At 38.3% G+C, this 26001-nt stretch overlaps 1 protein-coding gene across 8 annotated transcripts; it reads right to left on the bottom strand.

The window, feature by feature from the left end:
* Positions 1-5407: 5407 nt before the first annotated feature.
* Positions 5408-24627, bottom strand: LOC119876150 (toll-like receptor 6). Of its 8 annotated transcripts, none has more exons than XM_038533484.1 (3): positions 24525-24627; positions 18765-18822; positions 5408-8744 (listed from the first exon to the last, which is right to left on the bottom strand). In XM_038533484.1, exon 3 carries the CDS (start codon positions 8673-8675, stop codon positions 6282-6284), a length of 2394 nt encoding a protein of 797 aa, XP_038389412.1. In that variant the 5' UTR covers positions 8676-8744; positions 18765-18822; positions 24525-24627; the 3' UTR covers positions 5408-6281. The 8 variants fall into 8 exon arrangements, with proteins under 8 accessions (XP_038389412.1, XP_038389417.1, XP_038389411.1 ...); XM_038533489.1 differs by having other exon boundaries at positions 5408-7338; positions 24525-24615; XM_038533483.1 differs by having other exon boundaries at positions 24436-24573.
* Between the last annotated feature and the right edge of the window lie 1374 nt (positions 24628-26001).

The following is a 26001-nucleotide window of genomic DNA, read 5'->3' as shown; positions in this document are numbered from 1 at the left end:
GAAGTTTTAGAATATAGTTGAGGTTCGGAGTTGATAACCAACAAAGAATTCTTGAGATGTCTTTGGTGCAAAATGGTGGTTTTATTAAAGCATGGGGACAGAACCCGTGGGCAGGAAGAGCGGCTGTCCCCACCTGTGAGGGGTGACTGATTATATGCCTGGGAGTTGGGAGGGGTTTAAGGATAGTGTACTCTCTAAGGAATTTTGGAAGCAAGGTTTCTAGGACCTTGAGGGGGTTAGCTAATGTTGGGAAAGGTCATTTATTACTGTCTAATAAAACCTGAGTCATGAGACCCTTCGGATGGATATTGGTGGGACATGTGCTTGGAGGATGATTGCCAACATGTATCTTGGGGGCTTAGAGATAAAAGAAATTTCTAAAGGAAATTTTATATGTTAAAGTAGGCTTACAGGCTCCTGGGGGTTAGGCTAAGATTGCCTTCTGCCCTTAGCAAAGTATGAACATTGAGGCAGTTAAGTCCGTAGAGGAATGTCCCTTTGCCTGTTTCAAGGACTTGTCAATGTGTTGCCCCTGGCTCATGCTTGTCCTCAGCTAGCCCTGTGTTCCCCCAACAAGTAGATTTCATGATTTTTAAAAAACATGTTTTTCCATAGTACAATCTTTTAATAAAGCACAAAGCCTTTTACCAACAGATGCAAATATCCTCAGCTTCTTTGCAATACAAAGCCAAAAGCATACACCTACATTCCATCATCAATGCTTTAGTGTTTTATCCTATTTGGAAAAGACTTCAATGTCCAACAAATTCAATCCAATTCACCATCCAAGCAAAACTTTAAGGTTTCAGGTTACCAAAGACTTTGATAGCTATCTTAACAATTACCCATGAAAACTATGACACAGACAAAATTAAGTATCATTTTAAGTCATCTTTTTGCTGACAAATTGTAAAAGAAATAACAGGAGCTTATTTGACTTTAGTAAACCTTGGTAGAATTAAAGTTTCATACATAATGCTGGTAACTCTAAAGATAGGTCTATCTTAATTAAACTTAACAAACTTAAATTAATTTAAATACCAAATACCTTCCACTTGGCTCCACTTAAAAGTCAGTCAATGTGTTCCCCATTGTCAATTTTTACTTGGGACACCAGTGGGGTAATCTGAAGTGGGTGGTTTAAGTCCAAGGGGGTGCTCTCTGCTCCTTGATAGCAATGGTAGAAGGAGGAGCCAAAGGCATTGGAGGCACCCAGGATGATACTGGAGCCAGTTGTGCAAGTCATAACCAAGCTAGAGCAGAATCAGGAAGGGGAGGAAAGGGGAGAACAGAAGAGGTGAGGTGCTGCCAGCAAGGTTGGAGGTAGATAAAAGCCCAGAGGGCAGAGGAAGTAGACCCCCTATCCTAAAGCTTATCAGCTTGGACAGGTGAAAGACATGTTTTCTTTCTACCAAGTGAAAATAGGAGTCCACAACAGGACAGAGGGACTTCCCTGAAACAAAAGGAGTTTGGCAGCTGCTTGGGAATATTCCTTAAACTTCCCATCCTGAGGTAGACTAGCCAGAGACAAATGGCTCCAATCATAGCCTTTTACCCAGAAAATGAATGAGAGAGAAGCTCCCACACACAACAAGAGTAACCAGGGTGTATTAGGAGGAGGAACAGTGAGAGAGTCATGTCCTCTTTGTGAGGGATCACCTGTGATTCCTCCAACAGCTTGGGTTTATTAGGAGGAGGGAGGCCTGTTTAGGACTAAGGAGTACTGGGGCCATACAGTGTTAGGGAAGGACCATTACTAAGAAAATCCCCCCAAACTCCCAGGTGGTGTCCCATGCAGGATACGTCAGAGGTTCCTAGTGTCAAAGCAACTGGGGGCATCTTTTGAACTAAATCACTATGAACACTGCCTTGTCCTGTAGGAAAGATGCTGGCCTTTGCCCCTGCTTCCCCATCGCATGCTAGGTTACAAATGGCACTGGTGAATGGGCCAAAGAAAAACCCACCATTTTATCCCATGGAAATCACTAGAAAAACTTTACAAGGGTAAATAGCCCAATATTGTGATTTAAGTAGTTAGTAGAGACAGAAAACATTGACAGAAAACAGTTAAAATAGAAATCCATCATGGGGGCACCTGGGTGGCTTAGTCAGTTAAGTGGCTGCCTTCAGCTCAGGTCATGATCCCAAGGTTCTGGGATCGAGCCCCACATTGGACTCCTTTTTCATCGGGGAGCCTGCCTTCTCTGTCTCCCTCTGCCTGCTGCTCCCCCTGTTTGTGTTACTCTCTCTTTATCTCTATCTCTGTGTGTCAAATAAATAAATAAAATCTTTTAAAAAATTAAGAAATAAAGAAAAAAATCTTCATGGTCTAAGTGACATTCCAACACTTGTAGTCTTTCCAGCCGACTTCCCTAGGAAGAGGTTCCCCAGTTGGGTTTTAATTCATCTGATACAGTTTTTGGCCAGCTCCTACTGGAGGTCTCATAGTCAAAAGTGGCTAGACCAGAGATGTGAAGGGGATCACCTTAGACCAGTGAGGAGGAAACCACACACAGGAGTCAAGGTCAGCAGCCATCCTAGTAACTTAGACAGCTGCCCTGTGCTCAAGAAAGACAACTTTGTAAAACAGTAAGAATAAAGGGAGAGCATCAAGTTTCTGGGTCTTATTACCATTCTGGCCAGAGTACTAGCCTCCAGGTGAAAGGCAGTCTTTTGCTCCCTCCCATAGAGTAGCCACAGGATAGAGGATTGCAGCCTGAGTGATCAACATGAAAGTGCTCCAATAAGACCACACTCCTTAAAAAGCTCCTGAAATGAAAGTAAAAGAAGAGAAGAGGAACTACTTACTAAATTTGTATCCAGGCTTAGAATCCAGATGAGAAGACTCAGGTTACATACTGGGCACCAAGATGATGTGATGTGGGCCAGCAGCAAAAGTTCAAGAAAGCATTGTTGAGATGTTTTTGGTACAGAAAGGTGTTTTTCTTAAAGCTCAGAGACCGGACCTTTGGGCAGGAAGAGCTGCACTGGAATTGTGAGGAAGGATTGATTATATACTTTCAAGTTGAGGGGGTGGTAAAGACAAAGGAAATTCCCAAAAGGATTTTCACATGCTAAAGAAGACTTACTAGGATCCTGGAGTTCTGGCTAACGTCAAGCTAAGGCTGCATTTTGCCTGTGGCAAAGAATTAACATTAAGGCAGTAGTGAGTTCCTCGAGGAGTGCCTTACTCTGCCTATTTCAAGTATTTGTCAATAGGCTGCAAGTGGTAAGGAAATTTAATTTTATCTACCTTTTTTGCCTTTATTCTTCTCATCATCTACAACTTTATTATTGGCTAAATAATATTCTATTTTATTTACAATGCATATTTTAATTAACAATGTATTTAACCAATCTATTGTTGAGTATTCAAGTTACTTTCAATTTTTGCTATTATAAACAACACTGCAATAAACTGCATATTCATGCATATTCATACATTTCCCTAGGATGTGTATGAACAATTATTTCTTTAGTATATACTCCAGTGGGTGGGGGACACCTGGGTGGCTCAGTTGGTTGAGTGTCTGACTCTTGATTTCAGATTAGGTCATGATCTCATGGGTCATGGGATTGAACCCCACCTTGGGCTCCACACCCAGTGGGGAGTCTGCTTGATATTCTGTTGCCTTCCCTCTGCCTCTTCCCCGACCTGCACATACATGCACTCTCCCTCTCTGTCTCTCTCTCAAATAAATAAATAAAACCTTAAAAAAAAAAAAGGATATACTCCATGAAGTGGACTTTCTTAACCAATGGATGTAAATCTGTGTCATTATTCTCTGCATCTTCTATTACTATGAATAATATATTGTTTCTATGATTATTTAATCCAAATTTAGAATAGAATTTTAAGTTGCTCATCCTACAGAAGTGGGAATCAGTGTGGAGCTTTGGGGAAGAGCCAGAGGCAGCTGTAGCTGGAGTGTGGTGGGCAGGGAGAGAGAGGAAAGAGATGCACAGGTGAGTTCAGAGCAGGAGGAGAGCAGACCATGATAACAGGTCATGAGGAGCTCAGCTTTTGTTCTAATTGTAAGAGGAGCTCATTGGAAAGTTTTAAAAAGGGGAGAGCTTGATATAACTTACACTTTAAAAACAATCTCTCCAATTGCTTTTTGGAGAATATGTGAGGAAAAAGTAAAAGTAAGGTAAGTTAGGAGGCCAGCGGTTGTACAAGGGACAAGTATTGGTGGCTTAGTCGAGATGTCAGGGACTCTGCTGCAGGTTTCAGGATGGACTATACACACTCTTCTCTCATAATATGTTTACATAGGGAGGAAAATGTCATGGGCTGTACCACTGCCTGTGGGGCATTAATGTCTATTTATGAGGGTGCAGGTGAAGATGCTCTGTTAAAAGATCCCAAACATATTCTGGTTTAAATAAGGTGCAGGTTTACTTCTGTCTCACATAACAGAGGTGAGCATTCCAGGACTGGGTGAGAGGCTGGCCTGAAAAGCTCAAAATGGTACAATGAGGAGCATATCCTCCACATGTGGCTATCATCTCCAGGTTCTGGATGGATCCTCCAGTTCGTATCTCCTATCCAGTAGAAAGGTAGAAGGGGCAAAGGAATCCATGCTCATTTTTCTTAGAGATATGACCCAGAGTGGCACACAGTTTCCAGCTACATCCCACACTCAGAATTCAGTCACATGTCTACATCAAGCTGCAAGGGAGGCTGAGAAATGTACTCTCTAGCTGAGTTGTCCAGTGCTCCGAGAAAATTCACACATTAATTAAATTAAAGGTGAAGGAATATTGGTGACAACTAATAACCTCTCTCACAATGTTTTTTAATTTATCTGCATAGTCATCTGTTATGGACTAAATTGTGTCCCCTCCAAAATATACATGTCGAAGTCCTCACCCCCAGTACCTTAGAATATGGCTATGTTTGGAGATACAAATTTTGAGGTTGAGGTTAAATGAGGTCATAAGGGTGGGACCCTAATCCAGTGTGATTTTCCCTATCAGAAGAGGAAAAGACACCGGAATGTGTGCACACAGAGGAAAGGCCATCTGAGGACACAGCAAGAAGGCAGCCATTTGCTAAAATTCTAAAACAACCAGAAAAGTCCTATTCAATAACGAGTTATAAATAAATTTGGCTCTGAGTTTCCTTTGCAAGCAAATAAATCCATATCTTTGCTCTCAACAATCTGTTACTGAAGGCTGTACAGCTGACCCTTGAACAATGTGGAAGTAAAGCGTACTCACCCCCTGTGCACTCAAAAATCCATGTATAACTTTTAACACCCCCAAATTTAATTACCAATAGCCTCCTGTTGACCAGAGCCCTTACTAATAACATAAACAGTCAATTAACACATATTTTATATGTGTTATATATTGTATCCTCACAATGAAATAAACTAGAAAAAAGAAAACATTAAGAAAATCACAAGGAAGACAAAATATATTTATTCTACTGTACTGTAAAAAGTTCACGTACAAGTGGATCCATGCAGTTCAAACCCATGTTGTTCAAGGGTCAACTGTGTTTCCCTTTATATATATAAATTATTAAATCATGAGTCCCCACTGGTTAACTACATATTTGTGTGCCAGGATCAAAAATTTAATAATATACTCAGAAAAAAATCTTTATTTTTTATAACTGGTCTAATTTTTTCCCAAACTCCAAAGTTGAACAGGATGACAAAGTTCACCTAGAGGCCAATGAGGCTCCATAAGACACTCCAAGGGCCATTGTGTACATTTCTGAGGTTGAGCCTTTCCTTGTCACCATGAAGTCCCATAAACTCCTGCTCACACAGAATCCATTTGGGAAAGGAGAAGGGAGAGCAAAGGTCCTCTAACAAGCATTTACTCAAGGGTGTTTGCATTTGAAACAGAATGGTTGAACCAGAAGCCACTGAGCTACCTGTAATACACAGGTTTGAGCACCACCTCAGCCTCCAGCCTTGCTCCCCAGATGAGCTGAAACAGTTTTCATGAAGTCTTCACTGAATGTGTAGAGAGACTAGGGGCACCATCTAGACAGCAACTTAAAACCATCATGTTCGGGATCCCTGGGTGGCGCTGCGGTTTAGCGCCTGCCTTTGGCCCAGGGCGCGATCCTGGAGACCCGGGATCGAATCCCACGTCGGGCTCCCGGTGCATGGAGCCTGCTTCTCCCTCTGCCTGTGTCTCTGCCTCTCTCTCTCTCTCTCTCTCTCTGTGTGACTATCATAAATAAATTAAAAAAAAAAAAAACCATCATGTTCATCAGAATCCAAGTTAATGATGGTTTCTTAAATGGGATTTCCTGATTTTTAAGAAGCTTCTGCGTTATTGTTTTCAGCAATTAGTGTTAACTTCATATTAAAAGCAGCTCTAATATTAGCCCAAAAAAGTCCATGTTTGCTCTTCTCCTTGGGCCATTCCAAGTAAGTCCGCTGCGTCATGAGAGCCCTCAGCTTGTGATACTTGCTGGGAATGCAGTTCTGTGGAATGGGTTCCAGCAAGATCAAGATTAAGTTATTAGATCCTTCATGAAAGAGATTGTGGTGGGCAAAGTACAGTTCATAATGGCACCACTCACTCTGAACAAAGTTGGGAGACAGAACAAAGATGGACTTGTAACTTTTCTCAATGCAGTTTATGATATTTTCCACAATGCTCTTGCCAGGAATAAAGTTTCTCTCATGGAGACAAATCCTTAGTTCTTCTTTTTCTAGGCAGGGTACCAGTTCATTCTTCACCCAGGCAGAATCATGTTCACTGTATGAAATAAAAGCATGGAACTGGATGGTTCTTTGGAGTTCTTCTAAGGGTGTGTTTCTTGCCCTGCGCCGGGTCTGGGTCCACTGAAACACCATCCTAAGATACCAGGGCAGATCAAAGTAGATACAGAGCGCAGTCACAGTAACAGTGAACACTAGCACAGCGACCCCAATGGTGACAAGCAGCAGAGTTGTGTTGCAGGATAACGGAGACACGTGAAAGTCCTTCAGTAGGGTTCCCTTATAGTTTTCTGGAGAGTCACACTTATAAGAATCAGGCCAACCCTCTACTACTTTGCTTGCTACCTGGCCTAGACTTTGGACAAATTCTCTCAGCTCACATGTACATTGGAATGGATTATTCCCTGCGCTCATGGACCTAATGTTATGGCAGCTCTGGAGGAAATTAGCTGATGGATTGGAAATTGAATTAGAGTCAATGATCAGTACAGAAAGCCTATTAAAAGTACCACAGTCAGGAAAGTGGGCTAAAGAATTGGAAGCAACATTGAGTTCTTGCAAATCTTCTAGCTTCATGATTGGTTTAGGAATGCTCCTTATTCTGTTATCGTGAAGATCAAGCACCTTGACCTTGGGAGGTAAACATCTGAAAACAGAGTCAGTAAGTATATTTGAAGACAAATTTAACACCACTATACTCCCAACCCAAGTGCAATTTCCATCATATCTATCATATTCCAAAGAATTCACACTAACATCCAATATTTCCAAAGATGTCATATGCTTCGTCATGAGACCTACTTTGTAAAGGTCTTTCAATTTATTCTTTCGTAAGATAAGTGTTTCCAATCTAACTAGGTGGGAACAACTTTGAAAAACACTATCTGTGAAAACATTCTGGGTAAAGTTCAAAAACTTAAATGTGTTTGATGGTGGAGGACAAAGCATGTGTATAAAAGGTGTGTCTGATATGGTTAACATCATAATGTTCATCTCAGAAAAAATTGTGTATAACGCTGTCTGTGAAAAAAGAAAAACTTCATTTTTAACATGCTCTATTGTCAATGCTTTCAGTGCTGTTTTAGGATAATGAATATATTCCTTATTAATGCTTTCAACTATTGTTAAATTATAAATATTGAGATATTGTACAGGTTTGGGCCAAAGAAATTTAAAAATTCTAACCAAGCATTTCCAAGTTGTTTTCACATGTTGGAGAGTAAAATTCAGTAAAGTTGGACCTCTGGTGAGTTCTGATAAAAATTGAATTAAAACTTGACAGTTGTCATTATTCAACTTAATATTAGTCAGTTGTAAGCACCCTAAATTATTAACTAACATGTTTGCTTGGACAGAGAATAACTGATTTGGATGAAAAACAAGATGAAGTGTTTTTGTATCTAGAATTTGAAGACTTCCTTTTTCACTTTCTTTTGCATAATAACCTTGTAAATCCAGAAGGATATAACTTAGATGCAAATGAGCAATTGGTAGCAGATCTAATTGCCGTAACTTTGTAGCACTTAAACCTAAGAATTGTAGTTGTGTCAAGTTGCCAAATTCCTTACAGATGGGCAGGACATGAAAGTCATTGAATGAGAGGTCTAAATGCTTGAGACTCCTGATAAGATGGCAGGACATGTTCCGTAACTGATTGTAAGATAAATCCAAATATTCCAAATCCTGGTTGAACTTGAAAATGCTAAAATCAAGCCACCAGATTCTATTATGAGAAATTCTCAATATTTTTAGTCCTGAGAGATAGCTCATGTCAGAGAGGTGAAGCTCAGATATATTGTTCTGAGACATATCTAAGATTTTGGTTTTTGGTGGCAGGTCTTCTGGGACATGAGTAAGGTTCATATTTGACATGTCTACTGTAAATTCACTTTCATCAGAGAATTGGATTATGGTTCCAACTATTAAGGTCACAATGTACACAAAATGGAAGCTTCCAGTGATAGAGTCTTTGTCTTTGATCATGATGTTGAAATGACTATTCCCCAAAGGGTTGTTGCTGTTCTTCAGAGCATCTTGATATGTATCCAAATTCTAAAAATATAACACACATTTAAAAAAAAATAATAAATAAATAAATAAAATATATAACACACATTAAGATGTATAAATTTTGAATGATTGCTCCTCAAACCTCCACTTTCTAAACACAAAATCTCAATGATCTTTTCATTCACTATCAGAGTCATTTCTGTCCACATAATTAGTGTGATATTTTTCCCAGTTATGCAGCTTGCTGGTTCCAGGGGAGGCAATACAGACCTTGTTACCGAATATTTATGGTTCTGGGTTTTATCCTGTCTGGGCACTCTCTGAGGGATCCACTCAGGGGCTTAGCTTTGTTTAACCCTCTTCAGAACTTTCTCAGGACTGGAACAGTCTCCTGGGTAATGTTTATTGAAAATCTTTAAAGGCAAACGTACCAGCCACAGGCACCTGGAACAAGGAATAACAAATGGGACAAACAGCACACACACCCAAAAGCCAGGGAAGGAAGAGGCTGGAAAAGAAACACAGGAGAGAAAAAAGTATTTGGAAAGCTCCACGTATACCAGGAAATCTAGAAAGCCACACATGTGTCCAGGGCTATCTGCATGCTCAAAAGACCTAAGAAAATCCTAAACTTTCACCCCTGGCTGACCTTGGCTTTGTGAAAACAGAAAGTGAAGGCTAGGGCAAAGTTGCAAATAGCCTGGTTAAACATTGAGGCAATGCATCAACAGAGAGCTAATGGTATCCCATTGTTTTAATTAGCAATTCTCTTATGACGTATGATATTGAGTATCTTTTCATATGCTAATTTGCTATTTGGTGAAGTCTCTGTTCAGATCTTTTCTCCATTTTTATTTTATTGTTTTTGTTTTTGTTTTTTTTCTTTTCTCCATTTTTAAACTGTGTTATTTTCTTATTGCTGAACTTAAGAGTTCATTATATATTTTGAACACAAGTCCTTTACCAGATTGTGTTGTGTAAATATTTTCTCCAAGCTAGAGTCTTATCTTTTCATGTCTTAATGGCATCTTTTAAAGTAGAAAGTTTTAATTTTAATGAAGTTCAACTTAACAATGTTTTCTTTCATGGATTATGCTTTTGATGTAGATCATCTCTATACCAAGGTCGCCTAGATTTTCTCCTATATTATCCACTAGAAATTTTCTAGTTTTATATTTTACATTTAGATTTATGATCCATGTGGGGCTATTTTTTGTGAAAAGTGTAAGGTCTGTGTCTAGATCCTTCCCTCTTTGTTGTTGTTGTTGTTGTTGTTGTTGTTGTTGCATGTGGATGTCTAATAGTTCCAGCACCACTTATTGAAAAGACTATCTTCTTTACTGAATTGCTTTGCTTCTTTGTCAAAGACCAGTTGGCTATATTTGTGTCAGCCTGTTTCTGAGTTTTTCATTCTGGTTCATTGACTTCTCTGTCCATTCTTTCACCAATACCATACTGTCTTGTATACAGGAAGTCTTGAAGTTGGGTAGTGTTACTTCTCTTTCTTCTTTTCTTTTTTTCTTCTATAAATGGATAATAGTTTCTAATTTATTTGCATGCCTTCTATCCCAACTCTATGGCATTCATTTTTATAAAGGCAGAACTAAAGATAAAATACAAAGATCAATGGTTGCTAGTGTTTGGGAGAAGAGAGAGATGAATAACCAGGACAAAGAGGATTTTTTAGGACAGTAAAACTATTCTATATGATATTGCAATTGTGGATATATGAACTTCTGCATTTGTCAAAGCCCATAGAACTATACAGCACAAAGCCTGAATCTAAGTGTAAATCATAGACTTTAGTTAACAATAATATATCAATTATAATGTGCCTAACTGATGCAAAATTTTGTAATAGGAAAAGCTGTATACTGTGGAGAAGGGGTACATGGGAACTCTCCTGGACTATTTGCTCAATTTTTTTATAAAACTAAAACTTCTCTTTAAAAATGGGGTCCATTAAAAAGAGAAGTATATAGAAATGCAAGTTTTTTTGTATATTAATTTTTTATGCTGCAATTTTACTGACTTTATTTAATAACTCTAGTAGTTTTGGGGGGACTCTTTAGGGTTTTCTATATACAGTATCATGCCTTATGTAAATAGTGAAAATTGTACTTCTTCCTTGCCAATTTGGATGCCTTATATTTCTTTTTCTTATCTGATTACTATGGCTAGGATTTCCAGTACCATGTTGAATAAGAATGGTGAGAATGGACATCATGTCTTGTTTCTGATTTTACAGAAAAAGCTCTCAGTTTTTTACCATTGAGTATGATGCTAGCTGTGGGTTTTGCATATAAGGTCTTTATTATGTTGAGGTTTGTTCTCTGTAAACCTACTTTGACTGAGATTTTTATCATGAATGGATGTTATACTTTTCAAATGCTTTCTCTGCATCTATTGAGATGATCATATGGTTTTATCCTTTCTCTTGATGTGCTGTATCACGTTGATTACTTTGCAAATACTGAACCATCCTTACATCCTTGGAATAAATCCCACTTGATAGTGGTGAATGATTTTTAAAAAATGATTATTAGATTCAGCGTGCTTATATTTGATGAGGATTTTTGCATCTATATTCATCAGAGATATTGGCTTGTAGTTCTTTTTCTGTGTGTGGTGTCTTTTTTTGGTTTTGGTTTCAGGGTAATGCTGGCCTCACAGAAAGAACTTGGAAGCTTTTCTTCGTCTTTCATTTTTTGGAATAGTTTAAGAAGACCAGATATTAACGTTTCTTTAAAGTTTGGTAGAATTTGTCTGTGAACCCATCTGCTCTTGGACTTTTGTTTTTTGGGAGTTTTTTTTTATTATTACTGATCCAATTTTATTACTAGTAATCAGTCTGTTCAAATTTTCTATTTCTTTCTGATTTAGTTTTGGAAGGTTACAAATGGATTTTACCCATTTCTTCTATGTTGTCCAATTTGAATTTAAGAGATACAATCCCATTTACAATTGCACCAAAAATAATAAAATACCCAGGAATAAACTTAACGAAGGAGGTGAAAGATCTGTACTCCAAAAACTATAAAACATTGATGAAAGAAATTGAAGATGACACAAAAATTTTAAAATATTCCATGCTCAGGAATTGGAAGAATCAATATTATTAAAATGTCCATTTCACCCAAGGCAATCTATAGATTTAATGAGATCTCTATCAGTATACCAACATCATTTTTCACAGACCTAGAACAAATAAACTTTGTTTGGAACAACAAAAGACCCTGAATAGCCAAAGCAACCTTGAGAAAGAAGAACAAAGCAGAGGTATCACAGTCTCAGATTTCAAGATATACTACAAAGCTGTAGTAATAAAAAAAAAATGATCCTGGCACAAAAATGGACACATAGATCAATAGAACAGAATAGAGAGCCCGGAAATAAACCCACATTTATATGGTCCATTCATCTACAATAACAGAGGTAAGATTATACGATAGGGAAAAGGCAGTCTCTTCAACGAATGGTTTTAGGAAAACTGGGCCACTTATAATACCATACACAAAAATAAAATCAAAATGGATTTTAAAAAGTAGGGGGGAGAAGGAGAAGAAGAAGGTATTAATAGAAATGGTTTCTGAAGAAGCACAGGCATTCACTTACTGGACAATGGTATTAAGTCAATTGTCTTAAAAGTTAACTACATGACTATGGTCTGTTTTCATTGGACTTAGAGGATATTTTATTCTCTTTTAAAAGGCACTCCTTTATCCCTCCAAAATGTTATATCACTCAGTGTGATAATTTAAAATTTTACAAAAGGGCAATCAAGGAGTTATTCCCAGAAACTATAAGACATTCTCAAGAGTTTACACCAGTATTCAATTTGGCACTAAACTCAGCCATCTGTTGCAACCAGTGACTTCTCATGGGTAAAGGGTTAACAATCTATCTATCTATCTCTTGCTCCAGTGATTAATCTGACCTACGATTAACTTTCTAGCTCTTTTCTGATAATCTGACACATGTAGAATGTCCACTATGTTACCAGAAAACACTACTTTTTGGTAAAAATGACTCTTGAATGGTAAATAGTATCCATGTTAAAAGGACTATATATGAACTGTAAGTACAAAGTAAGAAACCTATGCTATATTTCCTCTCCTACATCTTTCCAAGAAAGTGAACAGTGTGGCCTATTAGGGCTTGTTGGTGTGAATGATTAGATGAACCTGAGATAAACTCCTGGTGGTCATTGAGAAACCATGCACTCATTTGGCCAGACTTTCAGGTCCTCAGCTAAGATCAGTCAAGGCAACATGAGTTAAAAGGATTGGGGGAGGGGCACCTGGGTGGCTCAATTGATTGAGCATCCAGTTTCTGATTTTGGCTCAGGTCTTGATCTCAGGGTCCATGCTAAGGGGTTCCATACTCAGTAGGGAGTCTGCCTGAGGATTCTCTCTCTCCCTCTGCTCCTCCCCCAGCTCATGCTCACACACTTTCTCCCTCAAATAAAAACAAATCTTTTTAAAAAAGGAATGGTGAAGGATTGGAAGGTGCATCCACCTGTGGCTTGATGCCTAAATCTCTTTGGTACATGACAGGATAAATCCTTTTGTGAAGGTGAAGACTGGAATAAGGCCAAATTTGTGTCACAATGAAGAACCATCTCCACTTCCATGAATTGGACCTCACTAAAACCAGTTGTAGCTGGGCTAGCAGAGATGATACCACTGTTCATGGAGCCATCTGAGTAGGTATGATTAATATATGCCAAACTGGGCATTAATGACTGGCTGAGGGCACACCAGCCCATGGATCCCATGTTTGTGACTGAGACAAAACAGTGGGACTATAATTTTGCAAAAGGTCAAGCAGAAGCTAGTCCCGGGGGTACCTGGCTGGCTCAGTGGTTGAGTGTTTGCCTTTGGCTCAGTTGGTGATCCCAGGGTCCTGGGATTGAGTCCTACATCAGACTCCCTACAGGGAGCCTGCTTCTCCCTCTGCCTATGTCTCTGTCTGTCATGAATAAATAAGTAAAATCTTAAAAAAAAAGAAGAAGCTAATCCCAGAAACTAAGACATACACTCATGAGTCTATACCATTCCAGCTCTGATCTGCATGGAAAAGCACTTAAAAGCCCTTGTAGGGAACAAAAGCTAGCAGGACAGACAGGCCCCACAGCTGCCTTACTCCCTCCGCAGCATCCTAAGAGCAGCAATGGCAGCTGTGATGTTCACAGGGCAGCATCCTGCACCTACACCAGAGTCTTTACAGCCACACCTACCTAGAACCACCTACAGGTAGATATTAGAGGTACTCTTACAGAGTGGGAAGAGGCAGATGAGATCACATTTGTACTCCACCCTTTGTGGTCACAGGAAATCTTTTTAGTCACAGGATCTTTGACACAATTCCCATAAAAATGGATATGTGTTTTTTTCCAATTCACATTAGACCAAAAGCAACAAATTGAACGTGACAAGATCTGGCATTGGATAATCTGAAAACATCAAGTTCCTACAGTTGACATGCTGATAAAACAGGAAAAGAGTGAAATATTAAAAAGTACATTGAAGAAATCAGAAAGCATGTCAATTTGAAGCTGCCATGTGTAAGAGATAACAGTTTTCCCAGAGCCCAGAAAGTCTCACTGTACAACAGATTATAGTCATCGATGTTCATGATACTGATGCTTAGTGAATGAGAAAAGATTACCTGTCTGACGGGTGGAGGCAGGTGCAAGAACAGATGCCATACTTGGGACCGGTACAAAGGGTTGGAATATGAGGTTCATTCTACCCTATTCAGGGACTGATCTACACATGTAAACATCTAGAAGCTCCCAGGAGATAAGAGTAGACAACATTACTTAAGTAGGGCCTTGTGGAGCAGAAAAAATTGAAAGCAGATTTTGACTACTTGTTCAGTTTTATTAACAAAAGGATCCACTATTCATTACCTGAGGGCACATTGGAAATAGTAAATAGTTAAGAGATAAATAGGGTCTCAATCAACCATTCTTTGGAAGAGTAAAACTCTTCTGTCTAGAGAATTTCATTACAAAATGGCATATGGGGGGATCCTGGGTGGCTCAGTGGTTTAGCACCTGCCTTTGGCCCAGGGCGTGATCCTGGAGTCCCGGAATCAAGTCCCGCGACAGGCTCCCAGCATGGAGCCTGCTTCTCCCTCCTCCTGTGTCTCTGCCTCTCTCTCTCTCTGTCTATCATAAATAAATAAATAAATAAATAAATAAATAAATAAATAAATAAATAAACAAACAAATAAATAAATCTTTAAAAAATAATGGCATATGGCTAAAAGTCCCTAGGGGTGTCTGGGTGGTTCAGTTGATTAAGCATCGAACTCTTAGTTTCGACTTAGGTCATGATCTCAAGGTCATGAGATCAAGCTCCACCTTGGCTCAGTGCAGAGTCTGCTTTAGATTCTTTGCCCTTTCCTCTCCCTCACCCTCTTTCCTCCCCCTCCACCACTCACACACACAACACTCTCTCTCTCTAAAATAAATAAATAAATAAATAAATAAATAAATAAATAAATAAATAAATAAAATCTTTAAACATCCCTCACTACTCCTCTTCTAGAGCCTCTTCCAATTGCCACCAAAACGCCCATGAAAACACAGAAACTTTTAAAACCCACCTTGCAACCAAAAACAAAGAAGGATGGAAAATTAATGGTGGGATCCAAAAGCATCTACACGCATGAAAAGGTATCAGGAGCCAAATTTAAAAAACCCTGGCATACTCAAGCTTTGCCTCAGGAAAATAGACTCCCTGACAAAAGATGGGAAGGAATTTTGTCTCTCTCTCTCTCTGTTTGCATCTCTGTTTGCAGATCTATGATCTTATATGTAGAGAGTCTGAAAGACTTCATTAAAAAACCGTCAGAACTATTAAACTCAGTAAGTCTGCAGGATACAAAACCAACATAAAAATAGTTGCATATTTATGTATTAACAACAAACTCTCTGAAAAAGAAATGAAAGAAGAATCTCATTTACAAATGCATCAAAAAGATTAAATACCTGGGAATTATTTTAACCAAGGAGGTAAAAGACCTATATCCTGAAAACTTTAAGACATTGATGAAAGAAGTGGAAGAAGACACAAATAAATAGAAAGATATCCTGTATTCATGGATCAGAAGAATTATATTGTTAAATTTTTCACAGTATCCAAAGCCATGGATTTTGTGCAATTTCTATTAAAATTCCAATGGCATTTTTCAGAAAAGTGAAAAAAAATTCTAAAGTTCATATGAAATTACAAAAGACTCCAACTAGCCAAAGCAATCCTAAGACAGAACAAAGCTAGAGGAATCACACTTCCTGATTTCAAACTATACTACAAAATTGTAGTAATCAAAACAGTATGGTATTGGCATAAAAACAGACACACAGATGAATGCAACATAATCAAGAGCCCAAAAATAAACCCATGCATATATATAGTCAACTAATATTTGACAGTGGAGTAAAAAATATTTGATAAGGCAAGTGTAGTCTCTTCAGTGAATGGTGTTGGGAAAACTGGATATATACATGTAAGATAGAACCCCTATCTTATTCTACTGTCAAAAAACTTATTCCAAATGGATTAAAAACTTAATTATAAGACCTGAAATCATAAAGTTCCTAGAAGAAAATATAGAGAGAAAGCTCCCAGACATTGGTCTTGGCAATAATTTTTTGGACCTGATACCAAAAACTTAGGCAATAAAACCAAAAATAAACAAATGAGACTTCATCAAACTAAAAGGCATCTGTACAACCAAAGAAACAAGCAGCAAAATGCAAAGTCAGCCTATAAAATTGGAGAAATTTTTTCAGTCATATTATCTGATAAAGGATTAATATCCAAAATATATAAGGAACTCAGACAACTCGATAGCAAATAATAATAATACATTAAAAATTTTTTTGACTTAAAAATGGACAGAAGACCTGAAAAGACATTTTTTGAAAGAAGACATACAAATAGCCAACTAGTACATCAGAAGATGCTCAACATCACTGGTCATTAGGGAAATGCAAATCAAAGCCACAATGAGCTGTTACCTCATGTTTGTTAGAATGGATATCAAAAAGATAAAAGATAACTTGTGTTGACAAGGATGTGGAGAAAAGGGAAGCTTGTGCACCATTGGTAGGAATGTAAATTGGTGCATCCATTGTGGAAAACAGTAGTTTCCTCAAAAAATCAAAAATAGAATTACCATATATCCAGCAATCCCACTTCTGGGCATATATCCAAAGGCAATGAAATCACTGTCTCAAAACCATACATCGCCATACTCTTTGCAGCATTATTCACAATAGCCAAGACATGGAAACAACATAGGTGTCCAATGACAGATGAAAGGGTAAAGAAAATGTGAAAAAAAATACACACACACACACACACATATATATATATGGCGAAGGAATATTACTTTGCCATAGACAGAAGGAAAGCCTGCCACTTGTGAAAACATGGATGAAACTTGAGAGCATTATGCTAAGTGAAATAATGTCAGGCTGAGAAAAATAAATACTATGAACTCACTTGTATGAAAATCTTAAAAAAGCCAAACCAATAGAGTAGAAAAGGGATCCCAAGGGCTCAAAGACAGGGAGAGATAAGGAGATGTTGGTTAAAGGTTAAAACTTCCAGATATAATATGAATGAGTTCTGGAAATTTAATATGCAGCCTGGTAACTATAGTTAACAGTAGCATATTATATACTCAAGAATTGCTAAGAGAGCAGATTCTCACAACCTAAAATAAAAGGTCATTATGTGAGGTCATGGATGTGTTAACTGTGGTAACCATTTTGTAATAAATATATATATATTTATAAATAAGATATATATATAATTATCACACTGTAGATCTTAAATTTACACAGTGTTATGTGTTAATTATATTTCAAATCCAGAGAGGGAAAAAGAACTAAACAAGAGGTAGGGAGGGACTTGAGAGTGGGTACCTATTGCATTCTGAGATGTGTAAGCCATACAATACTTGTAAAGAGTGCAAAGATAAGAACGCTAGGGGGCGCTATTCATCAAGAGTTGCAGTTTGTATATGTAATACTCCATTAGGTCAAAGTATCAAAGAATTGGGCAATGAGAATAAGAGAAGCTACTCCTTCATACTGGTTAAAACAAATAGCTAGCTCACAATGAAAATATAACAGATAAGGACACTTACACAATGAATAACTGCATCAAAATTTACAAAGTAAAAATGCTAAAAACACAAGGAGATATTGATAGTGAAGACGGTGCATTCCTCGGTCACAATTAGATCAAGCAGCATAAGATAAGCATAAGAGGATTTGAATAAAATAATAAAGGATTGAATAGAAATACTGAACCTATATAAAAAGAATATTGTATATCTAAGTCCCCAGGTTTCATGGAGCACTTGTTAATATTTACTCTTTAGTCAAATAAATTTTTAAATAAATACCACAAAGCAGAAATTCATAAGTCATTTTTCAGACTATAGAATAAATGTTTTTATTTTTTATTTTTTTAAGATTTTACTTATTTATGAGAGATACAGAGAGAGAGAGGCAGAGACATAGGCAGAGGGAGAAGCAGGCTCCATGCAGGGAGCCCAATGTGGGACTTGATCCCAGGACTCCAGGATCATGTCCTGAGCTGAAGGCAGATGCTTAACCACTGAGCCACCCAGGCATCCCCAGAATAAATTCTTTAAACCACTGTTTTATATGTTCTAAACATTTTCTCGATCAAGAAAATCACGTTTTCAATTACAAACATTAAAATTTCTTAGTGTCAACAATGTGTTGTGCACATACTCTAGTCTCCTCTTCTCACCCTAAATCCCCTAAATGCTGGGGGAGAAAATACACACACACACACACACACACACACACACACATTTAAAGTCAGGAAGAGAAGTCTTTACGGGAACTGACCCCAAGAGAAGTCTCTGAGAATCACAAATAGATTGGACTATGATGGAGTACTAGCTTCTAAAAGATGTCCACCTCCTAATCCCAGAACTTGTGAATATGCTATTACATGGAAAAGGAATTCAAGGTGAAAATGGAATAAAATTTCCCAATCCACTGACCTTAAATAAGAGGGTTGTCCTGGATTATTCAAATGGAATCAATGTAATCACAAGGGTCCTTAAAAACAAAAAAAGGGAGACAGAAGAGGAGGTCAGAGTGCTGTGATGTGAGAACTTGAGTTGTCATGAGGAAGAGATCATCCGCCAAGAAAGGCAGGTAGCATTTAGAAACTCAAAAAGGCAAGTAAATAGATTCTCCCCTTGAGCCTACAGAAGGAATGCAGCTTTGCCAGCACCTTTATATAAGCCCAACAAGGCCTATGTTGGAATACTAATTTACAGAATTGTAAGATACCAGATGTGTTTTTTAAGCCACTAAATTTGTGGTAATTTGCTACAACAGCAATATAAAATTAATACAGACTAGTTTGTTCCACCTTTCTGATGAATAGGCTGTGAAAAGAGATCAACAAGCAGTTTGACATGGAGCTTCAACCACAATTTGGGTTGTACAATCAAAAAGTATGACACTTACAAAACAAGCACCAGAATAGAAAGGAACCAAACTCAAGATAGAAGTTAACACCCAAGGAAACAGAGGTAAAAGGATAGAATAGCCATTGGTAATAGATAGATATCCTTAGAGAGAGATAAGAATCTTAAAAAAGAATGGAGCAGGAATCATGGAAATTAAAAACCTAATAACTAAGATGGAAAACACTTTGTGTGAGTTGAATTGCAGAGTGGCAATGCTGATGATGTGAGAATTAGTGAGATAGACGACCAAAGCACAGCACATGAGCCCAAAGTGATGAAATACATAAAAGAAATCCTAAAAGATATGGAAGACAGATCCACTGTCTGAATTACCAGAGGATAGACTATCCTCTGAAAAATAAACTGACTCCCTAACAAAAAAAAGCAATAAAGAGAATGCAAGAAGCAATACTTTGCAAAAAAAGGTAGGAAAATTCAGTGCTAAATTCCAATAAATATTGATGACAAAAATTTTAATAACAACGTGGAATTAAAATTGCCAACAATCACAAGGGAAATTAGTAGACAGTGGGGGAGATGGACAGAGTGAACAAAAAGCATGCTATGATCCTTGCCTGACTGGGGAGAATCTACAGATAGATACCAATTAATTGAAGATATTAGAAAAATGCAACTTTAAGTACGTATATTATAAAATTAAGAATAGTTACTTGAAAATACAAATAAAAGAGATAAATTCCAATCATTTGGTGGTGGGGAAAAGCTCAGAATGAAGAAATCCATCTAGCTCTTTACTGAAGGGATAACATGTAATGATTGATTAGGATGTTTTTATATTGTAAGAATGGCTTGTTATTATTAGCAAATCTATGATGATAATACATCAATAGATAAACTAAGAAAAACAGATGAGCATCTCCACAGATGCTAAAAATTCACTCGCTAGATTCCAGCATTCACCTTTGACTAAAAATACGACTTTAAATAAAGTAGATATTGAAAAGATACTTTGAAAGCTTCATATAAAATATATAAAGTGTCTAACTTAAATATCACACTCCCAAGGCATTTCTGTTAAATTCAATGTCAAGAATGTCCACTATTATTTAACATTGTTCTAGAAGTTCTAGCCATTATAATTAAGATGTAGGAGGGGAATGAGAGACAGAAATATTGGAATGCAGAAAATAAAATTATCACTATTTTTAGATTATATGATTGTTAGTGTGGGAGATCCAAGAGAAGTAAGGGAAAAACTGTTAGGACCAGTAAAAGAGTACAATAAAGTGGTCAGCACAAAATTTTTGAAAAAGAAATCTAATCATCGAAAATTACTGGGTTGTCAAGCAAATTATAATTATCTCCATATAAGTAAATATTACAGTGTGGCCTTTAGAAATAGTGAAAACCTAATTCCATGGGAAACTGTACACTATGTGTAAGTGACAAAAAGTTTATTTTTTGAATGTACAGCAATAAATATGTATAGATATATGTGGGAAAATTAAGATACATATCAAGATACTAAGTAATTATCTCTACCTGGTAAGATTATAAGGGAGTTTTATTTTCCTCTTAGCTGTTATCTGTATTCTTCAAATTTCTAGATTCAAAATTAAGAAGATCACATTATTGGGGTGCCTGGGTGCTCAGTCACTTAAACATCTGACTCTTGATTTCAGCTCAGGTCCTGATTTCAGAGTCATGAGACAGAGCCCTCCCATTGGGCTCTACACTAGATGTGAAGCCTGCTTAAGATTCTCTCTTTTTCCCTCTGCCCCTCCCCCTACTCGTGCTTGCTGTCTATAAAAAAGCAATTAATTAATTAAAAAATAACAATAAATATTTAAACGAAGAGCACATTATGAGCTTAATAAAAATCAATAGTTAATAATATGAATTATGTCCAATATCACATAAAATAAAAATGCTCCCTATGTTTACTGCAGCATTATTTATAAAAGTCAAGATTATAGAAGCAACTCAAGAGTCTATCCATAGGTGAATGGAGAAAGAAGATGTGGTATAGCTATACAATAGAATGTTACTCAACCATAATTATTACTTGCCATTTGCAACAACAGGCACAGACCTATAATGTTAAGTGAAGTTAAGTCAGAGAATGACAAATACCATATGATTTCACTTATATGTGGAATTCAAAAAGCAAAATAAATCAATAAACAAAAAAAAAGTAGAAAACAGACCCATAAATACAGAGAACAACCTGGAGGTTGCCGAAGGGAGAAGGGTTGAGAAGATGGGCAAAATGGGTAAAGGGGAGTGGGAGGTACAGGCTTCCAGTTATGGAATGAATAGGTCAAGGTGATAAAAGGTATATCAAAGGGAATATAGTCAATGTTATTGTAATAGTGTCATATGGTGACAGATGGTAACAACACTTGTGGTGAGCACAGCATAACATTTAGACGTGTTGAATCATTATGTTGTGAACTGATACTAACGTATTAAAACTAATGTAACATTGCATGTCAACCATACTTGAATTTTTAAAAATGCATATTAAAATAAAACAGGACATAGCATCTAGATAAATCATGTTTTTGGATTGGATCTCAGTTTAGACAGACCCAGCAAAGAAGTTACTTGAATAATAAGGGGAGAAGGAATTTTAAGATGGACCCACCAGGGGGCTCTGGGTAGCTCAGTAGTTGACTGTCTGCCTTTGGCTCAGGTGGTGATCCCAGATCCTGGGATCAAGTCCTGTATCAGTCTCCCTCTGCCTATGTCTCTGCCTCTCTCTGTGTGTATCTCTCATGAATTAAAAAAAAAAAAAAAAAAAAAGATGGATTAGCATTAGGTTCTATTAAAAAATTATAAATGTTAATTTTTGATAATGTTCTTTGGCCATGTAGGAAAACATACTTCTTTTGGAGATATAGGATGAAGCATTTACAAAGGGAATATTAGGATGGCTATAATTTAATATATTTAAGCATAAAAGAAAGTGAATCAAATGGGAATTGTTTCTTAAAGATTAAAAAAAGTATGATTTTTTTTAATTTTTATTTATTTATGATAGTCACACACACAGAGAGAGAGAGAGAGAGAGAGAGAGGCAGAGACATAGGCAGAGGGAGAAGCAGGCTCCATGCACCGGGAGCCCGACGTGGGATTCGATCCCAGGTCTCCAGGATTGCGCCCTGGGCCAAAGGCAGGCGCTAAACCACTGCGCCACCCAGGGATCCCAAAGTATGATTATTTTTACCTACTAAGTTGGAAGAATTAAAAAATATAGTATTGGTAGGTGTGAGTAAAATAAGAACTCTTGTTTACTACTGGCAGAAATGAAAAATTAGTACAAAATGTAAATTCCTTAAAAAACATGCTTATCCTTATTTTAACAATTCCATTTCTCAGGATTCTATCCAAAAGGAATTATCAGAAATACACATAAAAATATTACTATGAAAAATGCTTGTGACATGAAGAAAAATTGAAAAAAATGATAATATCTAGTGTAGAAAATGGTTTAGTCAGCTATTATATACCTATAACAAGGGATAGCATGCAGCCTCAAATATTGTACTTTTGAAGTAATATAATGTTATGTAAATATAATTTATATTTATATTAATTTATATTTGTAATTTATAACTAATATAATGAGTAAAAGAACACAAAATCGTATATGTAGTTGAACTGTAATTTTGTAAAATATGATTAAAACCTGACAAAATACACAAGCCTCGGGAAAAAGAGAACGGGAAGAAATAAATACACCAAATGCTAATCGTGGTTATCTCTGAATCATAAATAAATTTCATTTTCTTTCTTACATTTTTATATGTATTTGCAAAATTTCTAATTTTGAACTTTTTTAAAAAAGATTTTATTAATTTCTTCATGAGAGACACAGAGAGGCAGAGACGCAGAAGGAGGAGAAGTGGGCTCCATGCAGGAGCCCGATGCGGGACTCGATCCCAGGACCAGGATCACGACCTGAGCCCAAGGCAGGCGCCCAACCGCTGAGCCACCCAGGCGTCCCTTGAACATTTTTTTAACTCGAAAGATTTGTCTCAAAATATAGCTAATGCAAAAATATTTTATATTTAAAGAAACATGTCTATATCATTTGGAATATTGATAACTCCGGAGCACTGCTTCCCCGGGGTACTAGGTAGTTGACACTCGTGGATGAGAAGCCCCGCGAGGTCCCTCCACGGTGCGGTGATGGGGGACTGAAACGTAGCCACCGTGTAGGAAGGCTGACCAGGTGCCTGAGAACAGCCTGCCCCCCCAACACATGCACACACACGCACACACGTGCACACACATGCACACACACACACACACACACACACACAATACTCCTCCAAGGGCTTTTATATCCTCAAGCAGTCCCTAGTGTCTCCTCTTAACAAGCCGGCCAGGAGCTTTTCTATTTAAGCAAAAGAAAGTAGCAGGGGAAAAAAGGGGGGTGGGGGGGGGAAGCAGTCGGCCAGAGAGTTCATAATTTGTTTTCAAAGGAAGTAAGCAGAGATAAAAGGTAAAAGGTGTTTTTGTTTTTTTTTTTCCTTTATTGCATCAAAGAAAGGGAGGGAGAAAAAGACAGAAGAGGCTCTACTTCAAGGGGGAGGAGAAAAAAAAAAAAAAAAAAAAAACCTTGGGTGGATAGGATCTATGAAAATTAAAAACCACCAAAAAGACACGATGGACAAAACACTGAGGTGAGGGAGCGCGAGGGCACAGTCAGGTCACCCGCTGTGCAAGAAAGGCTCTGCCGTGTTGGTCCGAGGCCAGGGCCAGACCTGGAAGCAGGCGGTTCGAGACCCTTCCCCGCCACTCCCTCGGCTTAGGACGGGCTTGTCCCCGCGTGGGGAGCCGGGCACAGCGAGAGGAACAGCGCCCACAGCATCTCCAGGATGCTTCTGCATTAGCGACAGCTATCCAAGGACAACTTAGGGTCCCCTGAGACGGGGGCGATCTCCCGCTCGCGTCTGCTGGGACCCCCACGCCGGGTGCTGGCTGCCCCGGGGCGGCCGCCCAGCCGCGGCGCTGCAGGGGGCTGGGGAGCGCAGCCCCAAACCCAGGCAGGAACACCGCTCGGGGTTTCCGCGGAGCTGCGGCTGCAAGGGCTCCGTCTCTTTACCGTCTTCTCAAGACAGCCCCGAGCCACCTGCTTTTTTGTCCTTGTAATTGCAAAGGACATCCACGGCCCCTCTAAAAGGGCACTTAAACTCATCCGGCAAAAATGTCAAAGAAGCGTTACCTGCCTCCGGTGTCGCCTTTGGCATTTTCTCGCATAGTTGAAGTGTGGGAGCCGTAATCTGGAAGGGCCACAAAAGCCAGTTTACTTACCTAGACGTCTCCTGCTTAGAAGAAAGAGAAAGTAAGCCACAGGCCCCCGGGGAAGTAAGTGCATGACAAAAGGCCAAGTCCTGGGTTTCGGGGAAGTGACACCACAGAGATGGTTTTGTGCCATCTGTTGAGCCTTCCTGGAATTACCCCTGCGTAGGGATTTCCTTTTCAAAGGTCCCCTGAAACGCAGGTGGGTCAGCAAGGTTTGAGCGGCTGCGGACCAGTTTTTAAACTCGTAGGAGCGCACAGGTTAGGACCAGGTGAAGAAAAATGGTTTTTCTAAGGTGAGACTGATCTGTAAGAGTTTGCAGCAGGAATGTTACATTGTCACCAGGGTAGTTATTGAATGAACATTGCCTGTTTTCTATTGGCAGCGGATTTAACATTTCCAAAAGAATTGCAACCACCCCTATCAAGCAATTTTGGAGCATGCTTTTAGCTGGATGAGGTGCCATGCCTCCAAGTAAAATAAGCTTAGGTCCAGGATTTGTTTTTTGGAAAAATCAACTTTCAAGGAGATTTTAGTAGTTGATATGTGTGTACATAGCCACACCTGGGGGAAGTTGCATCCTCTTTCCCCATGTTCTTCCCCCCCCCCATGTTCTGACCAACGTTTGGTATTATTAGATCCATTAATTCTTTTTTTTTAAAAAAGATTTTATTTATTTATTCATGAGAGACACAGAGACAGAGGCAGAGACACAAGCAGGGGGAGAAGCAGGCTGCCTGCAGGGAGCCCAATGCAGGACTCGATCCCTGGACCCCAGGATCATGCCCTGAGCCAAAGGCAGACACTCAACCACTGAGCCACTTCAGCAGCCCAGATCCACTAATAATAATAATAATAATAATTATTATTATTATTATTATTATTATTTACTATTAATCACGTTGATTGGGCTTTCATTGTGTGTCACACACTGTGTTATTGGCTTTATATGCCATTATTGCATTTGATGGTGATAACGAGTCTTCGAAGTAGATATTATGATTGTGCCCATTTTGTAGATGAGGAAACAAAGCATTAAAGGCTGCAGAATTTGCCCAAAGTCACAGAGCTAGTAAGGGTCAAGAGATGCATTAATTCTTTTTTTGTTTTTAAGAAGATTTTTGTTGATTTATATGAGAAAGAGAGAGCGAGCATGAATAGGGGGCAGATGGAGAGGCAGAAGCAGACTCCCTGCTGAGCAGAAAGCCCAGTGTGGGACTCGATCCCAGGACCCTGAGATCATGACCTGAGTTGAAGGCTGATGCTTAACTGACTGAGCCACTCAGGGACCCTGAGATGCATTAATTCTTAATTCTAGAATAATAAATGACACTGACATGCTGCAGGACTAAATGAAAATCAATTTTCTAAAGGCCATTTAGAATAATTTTAGAACAATCAACAAAGGTTGATACAAAAAGAAAGTGTCCAGCTAACCAGACACTTCAGGCAGCCAGGATACCCAAGACTTTCCACTTAATCAAGAGC

The sequence above is a fragment of the Canis lupus genome, chromosome 3 (assembly GCF_011100685.1).
Source record: "Canis lupus familiaris isolate Mischka breed German Shepherd chromosome 3, alternate assembly UU_Cfam_GSD_1.0, whole genome shotgun sequence".
Classification (NCBI taxonomy): domain Eukaryota; kingdom Metazoa; phylum Chordata; class Mammalia; order Carnivora; family Canidae; genus Canis; species Canis lupus.
Note: the sequence above shows the minus strand (reverse complement) of the source record. Positions and strands in the feature narration are given on the sequence as shown.

Excerpts from the sequence above, each read along its gene's own strand:
- LOC119876150 (XM_038533484.1), bottom strand. The coding sequence starts at position 8,675 with ATGATCAAAGACAAAGACTCTATCACTGGAAGCTTCCATTTTGTGTAC.